A 13,153-nucleotide genomic window follows, 5' to 3' on the forward strand; every position below is an offset into this window, starting at 1 on the left:
AAAGTCCAGAACCTTCCTGTCTCCCTCTCTCTTGCTTTCTCTCTCTCATTATGTGATGTGCCTGCTTCCCCTTCACTGTCTGCTGTGATTGGAAGCTTCCTGAGGCCCGCATCAGAAGCAGATGCTGACACCAAGCTTCCTGTACACCCTGCAGAACCAGGAGCCCATTAAACCTCTTTTCTTTATAGATTATCCAGCCTCAGATATTTCTTTATAGCAACGCAAAAATGGCCTAATTCACTAGTCCTTCTTTCTATTCTGCCCAGAAGGCTGCATCTCCTCAGCTACCTTGCAGGTTGGATTTTTGTTTGGGGTCAGCCAATAAGGGGCACAATGGAAAACTCAGAGGAGGAGGAGAGAGGGGCAGTGGCATTTGTGCTCAGCTCCCTCCTGGCTCCGGTATCGCTCTAGAAGTGGCTGATTTGCTGTGGGCTACGTCTCCAGTGGACAGCTTCCCCACAGCTCCACGGCTCACTGGCCTTCCTCCCTTTTCCCTTTCACCCCTAAGGTTGGCAATGCTTTCCTGCGATTGCCAGTCTCTGGGTGCCTCATTATCCTTTGTTTATACCCTTGACCCTGCCCACCTCTGTGATAGTCTTATCTTTCATGTCTCTTTATTTCAGCCATCACAGTGGAATTTTCCTTCTTGCCTGACTAACAGTGTCTAGATTTCTCTTAAGAAGCAGGTGAGCACCAGGAGGCTGCCTCCTACTGACGCGTGCTGAGGCTCTTTTTCAGAAAGGAAAGGAGTAAAACTTGAGTTGAGGTCATCTACAGATGAGGTTTTCTCTTCCCTCTGAAATCTCTTACCAGGGATAATGATGGTGGACCAATGATCCCCATTCCAGCAAAGCCTGAGCTGGTTAAAATTTTCCACAAGCCTCTGGCAATTTCCTGCAGGGTCACTCTTGTTGCTTAGAGGCTCAATTGTTATTCAATGTTCTGAAAATTGCAAAGGGAGCATTGGAAAAATAAAACTATTATGAGTTTTAATTGCCCTCATAATCTAATATCCTGGAAATATTTCAGGGCTTATGATTGAGTAGAGGCTGTGGCCGAGGCCTTTTTTCTAGGTCAAAGCAGTGGTGGCAGAATTGTTTACTGCCCAGGAGCCTGAGAAGCAGAAAAAGCTCTCAGGTCAGCCTGAGTCTCCCCCAATGAGGGAGCCCACAGCAAAGGTGGACTTGAGGATGGGTGCAACATGTTACAGAGGAGAACTTCAGAGATTAGCTGGGTTTCACGAAATTTTGTAGACAGTCTTTTTTGCTTAAGAAAAGAGATGAGAGCCGGGTGCAGTGGTTCATGCCTGTAATCCCAGCACTTTGGGAGGGCAAGGCAGGCGGATCACCTGAGGTCAGGAGTTCGAGACCAGCCTGGCCAACATGGTGAAACCCCGTCTCTACTAAAAATACAAAAATTAGCCAGGCGTGGTGGTGGGCACCTGTAACGCCAGCTACTCAGGAGGCTGAGGCAGGAGAATCACTTGAACCCAGGAGGCAGAGGTTGCAGTGAGCCGAGATCATGCCACTGCCCTGGGCAACAGAGCGAGACTCTGTCTCATGAAAAAAAAAAAGAGAGACGAGGACAAAAGTTGTTGGAAAGAGGAAGAAAGATGCAGAACAAGTGTGGTGGTGTGCTAGAAGAATCAGTGATCTGTGGCAAGTTTTCAAACGTTTGCACAGAAGTGAGAAAAATGTTACTCATATGATTGCCTTTTTTAGTCAGCTAAATTTGTTCAACTGAAAGATCTACATTTTATTTTGAGATCTGGGGTTTTTCTTCTGTTTTGTTTTATGATATTACAAATGTTCTCTATTTTGTGCAATAATGGTCATTAGAAGTATTAGGTGGGTATCCTTTAATGCCCTTAGCAAGAGAAAAAGTTGACTAACATATATTGGTTTTTAGTGATATTTACACATACAATGTATATATGTAGATACATATGCATACTCACATATACACACATACATATATGTAGGTACACATAAATGCCTATACACATATATGTATGAATGTATATACATATAATCTATACACATATGGTTTCTTTTTCCTTTTTAAAATTTAATAGTAACATTCTAAATCTGGAAACCATTTATGAGCTACTTCATAAATTGCCTTCTCTGAGAGAAGGGATATGGTATAGAATGATCTACTGGCTCACAAGAAATCATGAGTTTGACCAATGGAATGACTCAACCAATGGGATGAGTCAATTACAGAAAAATTCCCGACACATTTCTCGTATCCTTTTGTGTCCCAGAGACCTGACAATATTGTCAGTCATACAGTATGCTCCCAATGGAACAAGTTCTTCAAGGTGGATTTCTTTCTTATCTGATATTTAATAAAAGTTTACTTTGATTGCTATAGGGCATGAGAATAAACCCCAGATGAAATATAAAATTTATTAATATTTTATGAAGCATTGTTGTACAAACAGATGCAGATTGGACTCCTGAAAAACAATTTGGCCGAAGGACTGAGTTTGTATGAAAATCTAGGGCACTTGCAGAAATAAAGCTTAGGCCTCATTCTGTTCATTAGCACAAGCTATTCAAAGCTCTCTTTTGTTTTCTATTGTACACAATTTATTTGACCCTGATTAAAGCGTACAGTGGAAGCATTCATATACCCAAAAGCAAACTGGACTTTTAGTGATTGTATTAATAGTTGTCATGCCATTTCCCAGAATGAAAATTAAATATATTCAACACTGGGCCTACTATTTAATAGTTAAGTCATCAAGACTTATCTCCTTCTTTCTCTCTGCCTTTTTTTTTTTTTTTTTTTCCTGAAGGTTCTTGGTTTACATAAGCAGGAAGCCCCAGAATTTGGGCATTTCCATGAAAGCAAAGGTCATATTTGGAAACTGTTGGGATTAATTGGAGGCATCCATGGATTTTTCTTGATAGAAAAATGTTTTATTCTTCTTGTGTCACCAAATGACAAGGTATATTTTTAAGCTTTATTTGTCTTGTGCTTTAAAGTCTTATAATACATTCATCTGTTCCTTCACAAGTACTTGTTCAAAAGTAATGAAGTTGCCTGTGTAGGGGATGTCTAATGGAATGCTGATTTCAAGGATACACAGCTCCTTCTAATAGATTATTAATTTTTTAAAACATCTATTCCTGGGCAGTTAATGTACTTGTTACGACCTTTTGTTTAACCTTCATGGTTGGTTTAGGAACTGGGGACTATTTTATGTCTGGGGAATGAAGGGGCCCAACATTCTAGCTACTAATCAGCATTTTGGATGTCTTTCTTAACCTAAACAAATAAGCAAACAAAAGCTTTGAAAATTCATAAAATCGTATGTCATTTTCTATCTTAAAGGCATTTAAAATTACAAAAACAAGCATCTTAGGAATTTTGAAATTTGCGTCAAATCTTTTTTTCAGCTTTAGTAATTTCTTTTATTATGCCAGTAGCTGATAAATGTCTACAAATATCGGCCGGGAGCTATGGCTCACACCTGTAATTTCAGCACTTTGGAAGGCCAAGGCAGGCAGATCACCTGAGGTCAGGAGTTTGAGACCAGCCTGGCCAACATAGCAAAACGCTGTCTGTACTAAAAATACAAAAATTAGCCAGGCATGGTGCCATGTGCCTGTAATCCCGGGTACTTGGGAGCCTGAGGCAGGAGAATCGCTTGAACCCAGGAGGTGGAGGTTGCAGTGAGCCGAGATCGCGCCACTGCACTCCAGCCTGGGCGACAGAGTGAGACTCCATATCAAAAAAAAATAAAAAATAAAAAATAAATAGCACTTATTGTTTTTCATTCCTAAATTTGTTCAAAATTCTGTTTTATGAATCAACAAATAAAATGAATTTATGGATGGATAGAGGGATGATAGATGGATAGATACATGATAAAATAGATTTATCTATTTATCCAGGAAGTGGATAGGTCAGTATTTACATTACAATACAATTCTTTCAGCTTTCTATATATTTGAAAACTTTTCAGTAATAAATAGAGGTCATGAATTCAACTAGACTACGAGTCAACTTTTATAAAAGTTTTCTAATAAAGCAGGACTTTTCTTTGGCCTGGGGCTTAAACTAGAATGCTATGGTAATTTGGAAATTAGGAATGCCAACTTCTATTACAGTACTTACCCTAAAAGTTTAGGAACTTACCCTTCATAAAAGAAGTTCTAATCCCAAGAAGCATTAAATAAATAACAAATCCCCACTTATACCCAATGGATTAACATTTCTGGGTTGGGAAAACTAAATTAGAAAGCCAATATACCAATAATTCAGTAGTTAGAAATCCAGTATGGTAATGAGTGAAAGAAATTCTGAACATCCAAAAATGTAGAGTTTATTCAGATTGTTTATGGGCTTGTCAGGGAACTTAAAATGAGTCTTAACTGAATTCCAAGATTTGTAATATTGCCTAAAATAAAAGGAATGCATATGTTTTAGGAACTGCAAATGCTTTAATAGATGAATACGTTTCCAGAGACATTATTTTAGTAGTCACAGGTTACGATACAGTTTTGATTATTATCGTTGTGGTATCTCCATGAGAAAGAATTCAGAATTTAATTTTGTGTAAATATAATTTTTTTTTTTTAGTAAATCAAAAGACAGTCTAAAAACTACCACTATTCAAGCCTCATTCAATCATCACTAGACATTTTTGAAGTTGCATTCCATTCTTAAAGCATCCTAGTTCTCTTTTGTGGCAACTACCATTTTGGCCAATAGGCAATGGAATGGAACCATGGCATTGACAAAGACTGCACCTGTGTTCTTCTGGCTTCAACACTAATTTTAAACCATCCTCATCCAGCAGGGCCTGTCATTGGTTAATGGGCACGTGGGACATTCCCACCATCTTGCACTCAGCTCTGAATTAAGTGACCAGGCAGGCAGAGGCAAATCTGCTTCAACTATCCAGTTGGTAGGTTCCTCATCTGAAGCATTCTACTGATCTGATTACCTTCTCTCCTTTATTCCTCAATGAACAAATGAAAATCAGTAGGGTAGATAAACAGATTCCATACTCCTGATTTGCCTGTTCTTAACTATGATAAATGCTGTTTAGAAAACTCTGCCAAGCCCCTGAAAGCTGTAGTGAAGAGCAACAAGCACCCTCCACAGATTCAAATCATTCCTGTCTGCATCACTTTCAAACATGTATGGGTCAGAATGACATCATAGACACGTCCTTAATCCTTGTGTTTACAAGTTTTCATAAACCAGTTGATCTTTGGTTTTGCATTCTGAGTAATCCATAGCCATGACTAGGTGGATGAAAACAGATGTGGAGCAAGGGATTACTTAGTGCACCTAGGACTGGGTTGTTGGTTTCGTAATACAGGAGATAACTGATTCTGCCCAATGAGATGTTTCATAGTAAGTGCCTTCATTCTACTAAATTTTCCACAACAAAATCTTCTATATTAATTCTCAAAGCACAATGTCCAATCATGTTCAAAACAATATTCCCATTCAAATTCTTAAATTAAGAAGTATAGGAATGGGAAAAATACGAAAGTAATATATAATTGTTAGAATCCCTGCCTCCTGGAACCGTGGCCTTAGGGTAAAGGGTTTACAGTGTAAGGACTGGTTCCTCAGTAGAAATGAGGAGGCTATTCCTGAGAGATTGACATAGCAAAATAGATGTTTGGGAGTAGATTTCAGATCTCGTGCTAACTCAGAGATAGGAACCAGAAATTTCCTTTAAAATATGATTTTAAGAGCCTTAATTGTATTTATTGCTTGGATGTTCTAAATGTGGTTTGAAAGAAGATAACTTCAGGTGGGATTAGTTTTAAAAATCACTTTAATACTGACATTATTCCTTCTCTTTGAAGTGTCCAGAGCCCCAGGATGCATATAACCAAATCTCTGAAGGTACTTTAGTGAGTTTTGAGCTATTTGAACACTCCAGCTCACTAATATACACGTAATTCCTCTTGTTATTTAAGCTGCAAGTTTGACCTAAAGCATAATAGAAATTGTATAAACTTTTAGGAGTGTTTGATGAGTTTAATTTCTTGTTTTTTTCAAGAAACTCGAGGATAAAGAAGAACGTCCGTTTTTTTCCCAATCAATAAGAAGTCCTGAATGTTTGGCTCTAAATTACTTTACATAATGTGACAATAAATAGCTTTTTTTGAAAAACAAGACAAAACATTCTAGAATAAATATCTGAATTCTGGTATTTTCACAGAACTATAAAGCATTGTGATGATAATTAGGTTTTTGATATAATATAAAGGGATCACATTGTTTTTTGTTTCTATATCCTCCCAATTTCAAGTAAGAGGTCTACTTCCTGCTGTCTGTATCCTACAGGCTCTACCTTACTTCTCAGCCATCCTTCTCCAAAAACAGCCTATCATTATCTTTTGAATAGCTGCTATTATTCTAATATGCGAACTTTACTAATATGTAAAATTTACTTTCTCTCTTTTACACACATACAAAATGAATTCATCTCATTACATTTGTGTCAAAATTTGTACAACTTTGGGTGATAGACTTCTATGCATATGCTTTTAAAAGGACATATTTAATATGCAGATAAAAAGTTTTTTAGAGAATTGAAATCAGAGGTGTCAAGAGGGAAAATATATTTTCAGAAATTGGACTATGAGTCAGTCTCTGAAATAAAATCATGTAATCTTACCTCATAAAGTCAATTTCAAAATCTCACTTCTCTGTCATATAAAAGGATTAAAAAAAGTTTGAATCTATTATTGTTGTCTTTTATAAGTCAGTGGATCTACTTTCTTAATGGGCAAGATTCTTTTACTGACTGACAAAGCAGTTAACACAGAATATTATGCTGCAGTGAATGAAATGAGGTGTTGAGTTTGCATGGGTGTCTTTTCCATCCAAAATACATCGACTGCTCACAGGTTAGAGGATGGATCTTAAATCGACAATCCACCATACAGGAGAAGTGCTGAGTTAGGCCAAGAATAATTTTTTTTTGATAGCTTTTGAATTTCATAAAGGCTTACATAATTTACGAGTCTGAATTACAGACTGTCTCAGTAGCCTTCAGCTCTCTATGGAAGATTCTGACCTACCTGAGAGTGCTATTTTCATCTAAATATGAAGAGTGCAAAAGGCTTGCTTTGCCCACAGACTTTCAGCTCTACATTGTGTGTGTCTATGAAACCTAGAGGTTCTACTATACATCTAGAGTACTAAAATGTCTTTAAAAACCAACATAACTCTCCAGATGTTTCATTTTCCAACAAAATGATGGCCATTACTTATCTTTCATCAGTTATTTTTTAATTTAAAATAGAAAAGCCCAGAAGATTCACAGGCAGCTGAAATGCCTATAGGCAGTATGACAGCCTCCAACAGAAAATGTGAGTACCAAGCTAAACTTTACATGTGGAAAGTGCCATAGAAAACAGTTATGTCTGTTTTAAAATAAAATGTCAAAACCATATAGATATCATATTGGGTATGTAGTTTATTATGAAAAACTTTACAATAGAATTTGTAATAAAAACTAATTCCTATCCAGCTCTCAAATTTACTACATATTCATATCAATTTTACTCCTTCCTTTAAAAATGAAGTTTTTCTTAGTTGATTTAAACTAATTCCCTTTAGGGGAAACTTCAGTTAATGGAAACACATGTGTGTTTATCATAGCTCATTTCTAAACATATTTGTGTGATGATTGAGGCTTTTATTTCACTGTAAAGTATGGATATATCATTGGTTTTTCATCTTCTAGCACAGTCAACTGAAAATTCATCACAAATGTGTTTTATTTATCATACTGTCATTGAGATGGTAGAGTTCAAATCAGTCATCTCATTTATTCACATCTTATTCTAGAACTCATTTGTTCATTTAATTTTTAATTAACAAAGGTTGATTTTTTTTCTATGATTTTTTCTTCTTCTGCATTTAATTTACCAATTTTGGATAGAACTTTATTAACCTGTGCTTATGTTTCTGAATAATTCTTGAAAGTTTTTTGGGTTTTTTTTGTCTGTTGTGGTTTTCATCTGTTGCTCTTGAAGTTTTACCCTATTTTTCTCACTTATTTTACCCTGTTGTGACACAAACTTCTTAAGGTTTTAACGTTATGCATCATGATTAGTTATTCCCATTCTGCCATAATAACATAGCAAATAGTAAAAATAGCTAACATGTATTGAACACTTCTTGTATGCTAGGCACAGGGCTACCCAGTTGATGTGATCTCATTCAATTCTACAACTTAAGTAAGAATAAATATTATCTGAATTATACAAATGAAGACAATAGTTGTTAGGTTAAATCACGGCTCAGGATTATATAGCTAGTCAGCTCTAGCACTGGGGAACTAAAGAAATGCTAATGCACCGGCGGGCGCGGTGGCTCACGCCTGTGATCCCAGCACTTTGGGAGGCCAAGGTGGGCAGATCACGAGGTCAGGAGATGGAGCCATCTTGGTTAACACAGAGAAACCCTGTCTCTACTAAAAAATACAAAAAAATTAGCCGGGCGTAGTGGCGGGCGCCTGTGGTCCCAGCTACTCGGGAGACTGAGGCAGGAGAATGGAGTGAATCTGGGAGGCAGAGCTTGCAGTGAGCCTAGATCGCGCCACTGCACTCCAGCACTCTAGTCTGTGAAACAGAGCGAGACTCTGTCTCAAAAAAAAAAAAAAAAGAAAAAAAGAAAAAGAAAAATGCTAATGCACCAACAATTTTTTTGTGATCATTCAGTCATGCATGCATCAATGCATTCTTTCACATTGTTTTATTCATTCAAGAAATGTTTGAAGACATGCCCTGTTTCAGGCATGTTTTGTGCAGTGAAGAATAAAATAAGCATGGTCTTTATCAATGCAGAATAAAATAAGCATGATCTTTATTCTTAGCTTGGGATGTAGTCAGGGATAGAAATACTACTAAGAACAAACACCATTATAACAACTACTGTTCTAAATGTTTTAGATACATTAACTCATGTAATTTATGTATTTGATTCAAAATATGTGATTACATATTTTGTCCATTTATGCTTTTAGAACATTGCTAGTAATATTTTTCTTTCTAAACTTTTAGTTCCAAGAGTAATTTTAGAATGCTGGGCACATAGTAGGTCTGCAGTAGACTTTTTTTCTCTTTGGTTGTGGTCTTGAAAGAAGGATATGCTCAGTCAAATCAGGAGCTGAAAGAGGATGCTAGATTACGGAGTAAGGATGGTCTTCTTCAAACATTTTGTAGGCCTCCTACCTACCTGCTTACTTCCTGTCAAGCTTGGCATGCAGAATGAATAGTGAATTCATTCTGCATGCCAAGCTTGCATTACTCAATGGCCCCTTTGCCAGGGACATATTGAATTAAGCTTCAAATATTTGATGACTTGTTTTGTATTACCTCATCCATGGAACTCAACTTGTGTTTCAAAAGACAAGATGCAAAAATTCAGTCCACAGTCTGATTTAAATTTTAAAAAAGCACAATGATACCACTTCCAGCCCCCATGTTTTACCATGGAAAACCTCTGATAGTTCAGAAACATGGAACTCCATATGACTGCCAAGTACATGAATAGAGGTAAAATATTATAGGTAATTCTGTAATGAGTGCATTAAATTACCAGTGAATACTGGTCTTATCTTCCACTAAATAATTTTTTTTTTCAGATGGAAACTCGCTCTGTTGCCCAGGCTGGAATACAGTGGGACGATCTTGGTTCACTGCAACCTCCGCCTCCTGGGTTTAAGTGATTATCCTGCCTCAGCCTCCCGCTAAATAGTGTTTAAATTATTTTAAGAAATATACACAGTGTGTTCTTTATGGCTTACATGCAAATGTTTATATTTGCCTGTGGCTTGTTACCTATCCACGATCTGACATTTAGAAACCCATGATCAGAGATAACAAAATAATAGCAAATATAGGCCACACTGGTTTCTAGCAGAGTGTAATATTGGCTAAAAATCCTCCTTTGGAATATATGCTATTAATATCAACGCTACATGTTTGCATGTGGAAATTACAAGTTTATTGGCATGTTACAGTGTTGTCAAATGTATCACTTTAAGTTTTCTTAAATTTCCTTTCACAAAGAAGAGCTTTATCTCTGAAAATTGGCAGGAGCAGTTAAATGATCTAGTAGCATTATTGGATTCTGAGAGTTTCCGGGCAATGTCAATAAGAACTCGCTGAATTCAATGATTCAGTATTTATTCTTTGTTCTTATGGCTGTTGCCTGAAATCTTTCCCTTTTTAGCAAGGACTAAAATAAGTTAGTGAACCACAAGAAGGATGTAAGTTCATCCTACAGTGATATTTCTAAATACCCATGATTTTTAGAAGTAAAATACACAGGCCATCTTTGAAACACAGTAAATGGAGCTATCTCCTAGATGGTAATTTGGGTTATATCTGCTATTTACTGAAGTTATTTATCTCACAGTGTGCGATATGATATGAATCAAATCATATTCCCCAAATAAGATGGCAAACCACATTATAATGCGATCTCCCTTGTAATCTTAGGCCATGTAACAGTTAGAAACCAGGAATTATCCTCTTTCTATTTTTATTTAACACAATTATTAGAATTATGCATTTAGGACAGGTGCAGTGGCTCATGCCTGTAATCCCAGCACTTTGGGAGGTCAAGGAGGGTGGATTACCAGAGGTCAGGAGTTCGAGACCAGCCTGACCATATGGTGAAACCCCGTCTCTACTAAAAATACAAAAAACTAGGTGGGCGTGGTGGCATGTGCCTGTAGTCCCAGCAACTCGGGAGGCTGAGACAGAATTGTTTGAACCAGGGAGGTGGAGGTTGCAGTGAGCCAAGATCACGCCACTGCACTCCAGCCTGGGCAACAGGGCAGGACTCCAACTAAAAACAAAAAAACAAACAAAAAAAAAGAGAAGCATTATGCATTCAGTTCTAACAGTAACAGTAACAGTAACTGCTACTCACACCTGTCACACAATATATACGCAACTGAATAATTAATGAAAGTTTAGACTGTGACAATTGATTAATGACTATTCTTAGCAAATGGTCTACCTAGGCAGATTACTACCAAAATAAGTACTATGCTCAAAATGCTTTTCATGTCTGTGAGCTGTTCAACTCTATAATTGAGTTATGCTAACATACAATTTAGAATTTTCAGAACAGAAATTCTGTCCATTAGAAAGCTGAACCCAATTATGATCAAAATTATTTCATTGGCTCTCTCCTGACCAGATAATATATATTATGCAATAGAATTCCATGAAGACAGAAGCTTCTCTTTATTTTGTTCAACATCTAACTGGCCTAGTGCTGAAAGTTATCTTGCAGAAAGACGAAAACTTTGAGTAATTATTCCAAAGCTAACTTTGGGGCCAGAAACGTTGGTCGTGGTTCTATTGAAGTCACAGTGGAGAGTGAATGGGGCGCTTCAGGGAAGTCATTAGCACTCACCAGAAAGGGAAACAAAACAATCACACAGTGACAGAAAGCACACTGCTCTAGATTGACACAGAACAGTCTGACTCAAATAAACAGCTTTGGGAAATACACTCCATTTTAATGACATTCCACTGGGAAGTTTGTCTTGGCCCACTCGGTCTGCTACAACAAACTACCATAGACTGGATGGCTTATCAAGAAAAATTTCTTTCTCATGGTCCTGGAGCCTAGAAGTCCAAGATGAAGGTGCAAGACAAGAGCCAACTTTCTGGTTGTAGATGGCGCCTTCCTACAGCAGGAAGTGGCAGAAGGGGCAAGGGAACTCCTTGGCATCTTTTATAAGGGTATTAATTCCATCCCAAAGGCCCTACCTCCTAATACTACCACACTAGGGGAATAAGTAGAAATGTATGAATTTTGGAGAGACACAAACATTTAGTCTATAGCAAGTTTCTTAAATTATTTTTAAATGCATTACAAAAGACAGACGGGAAGGTCATCACTGGTATTTGGGGAGGCTATAACATGGGTTTTACTTTCTTGTTTTGGCATAACTGCATAAGGTGTTAAAATAATGAATGCCAGCATGTAACTTATCTCATTAGACCAGTTAGCAAAACAGTGACCATACGTTTAAGTGTGTTGGTTATCACACTTGAATCTCTAATCTTGACTTTTGCTGAAACAAAGTGATGTTATTTAATCAGATGGAATATAAGAATGTCAAGTGTAGGTGGGAAGCTTGGTTGGTTTTGAAGCATTTGGTGAAATTTGTAGTGCTCTGTTAATGCTTCTTCTGTGTTTATTTGGTTCCTTAGGTAAAGCCGTTAGTTTGTTAGCAGTCATGATTCTGGTTGGGGACAGCCTGCATAATTTTGCAGATGGCCTAGCCATAGGAGCAGCCTTCTCATCGTCATCCGAGTCAGGAGTGACCACCACGATTGCTATCTTGTGTCATGAAATCCCACATGAAATGGGTAAGTTCAGCAATGGAATTACTGTTTCTGGCCTGTTGAGAAAGAAATAACATCTTTCCAGCTGTGGTTTACTAGGATTCTTTTTCTAGCCTATGATTTAAAGATGAATACTTTCCTTTTATAATTTATTTAAACCATAAGAAGAGGAGGACTAGAAAAATAACTCCTGTACCTTGGAATAAAACCCAGTTAAACTCCTTTTTGATGTTTCCCCGGGCCAGAAATGACTGTATTTGGATTCCAGAGAATTCCATATGGGAGAGAGTCATTCAGAGAAATATTTTAAAGAATTTTGACAGGGACTTTAAAATCTGCATATTAAATGTGAGAAAAATATTGGGAGGGGAACTTTATCCATCACTTCAGCAAATGGGCCAGTAAGATAAAATAACATTTAAATTAAAACCAGCTGGGTGCAGTGGCTCACACCTGTAATCCCAGCACTTTGGGAGGCCAAGGCAGGTGGATCACCTGAGGACAGGAGTTCAAGACCAGTCTGACAACAGGGTAAAACTCCGTCTCTACTAAAAACAAAAACTTAGCCAGGTATGGTGGCCCAGGCCTGTAACCCCAGCTACTTGAGAGGCTGAGGTGGGAGAATTGCTTGAACCCAGGAGGTGGAGGTTGCAGTGAACTGAGATTGTGCCATTGCACTCCAACCTGGGCAATAGCGTGACACTCCGTTTCAAAAAACAAAAGCAAAAACAAAAGACCAAACCATGGTTTCATCAACCTGACTCATACAAAATGTTTAAAGCCAAGCC

General features: G+C 37.6%; 1 protein-coding gene across 2 annotated transcripts in view; it reads left to right on the forward strand.

The window, feature by feature from the left end:
* SLC39A12 (solute carrier family 39 member 12) overlaps positions 1-13,153 on the forward strand; it is a 90,586-nt gene that overhangs the window by 42,129 nt on the left and 35,304 nt on the right. The window contains exons 8-11 of one of the 2 annotated variants that reach the window (XM_054435559.1): positions 2,804-2,956; positions 4,811-4,921; positions 7,289-7,355; positions 12,231-12,389. In XM_054435559.1, the coding sequence (XP_054291534.1) occupies positions 2,804-2,956; positions 4,811-4,921; positions 7,289-7,355; positions 12,231-12,389 (490 nt within the window). The remainder of the gene's footprint in view (positions 1-2,803; positions 2,957-4,810; positions 4,922-7,288; positions 7,356-12,230; positions 12,390-13,153) is intronic. The other variant, XM_054435558.1, reaches the window with a different exon arrangement.

The sequence above is a fragment of the Pongo pygmaeus genome, chromosome 8 (assembly GCF_028885625.2).
Source record: "Pongo pygmaeus isolate AG05252 chromosome 8, NHGRI_mPonPyg2-v2.0_pri, whole genome shotgun sequence".
Taxonomy (NCBI): Eukaryota; Metazoa; Chordata; class Mammalia; order Primates; family Hominidae; genus Pongo; species Pongo pygmaeus.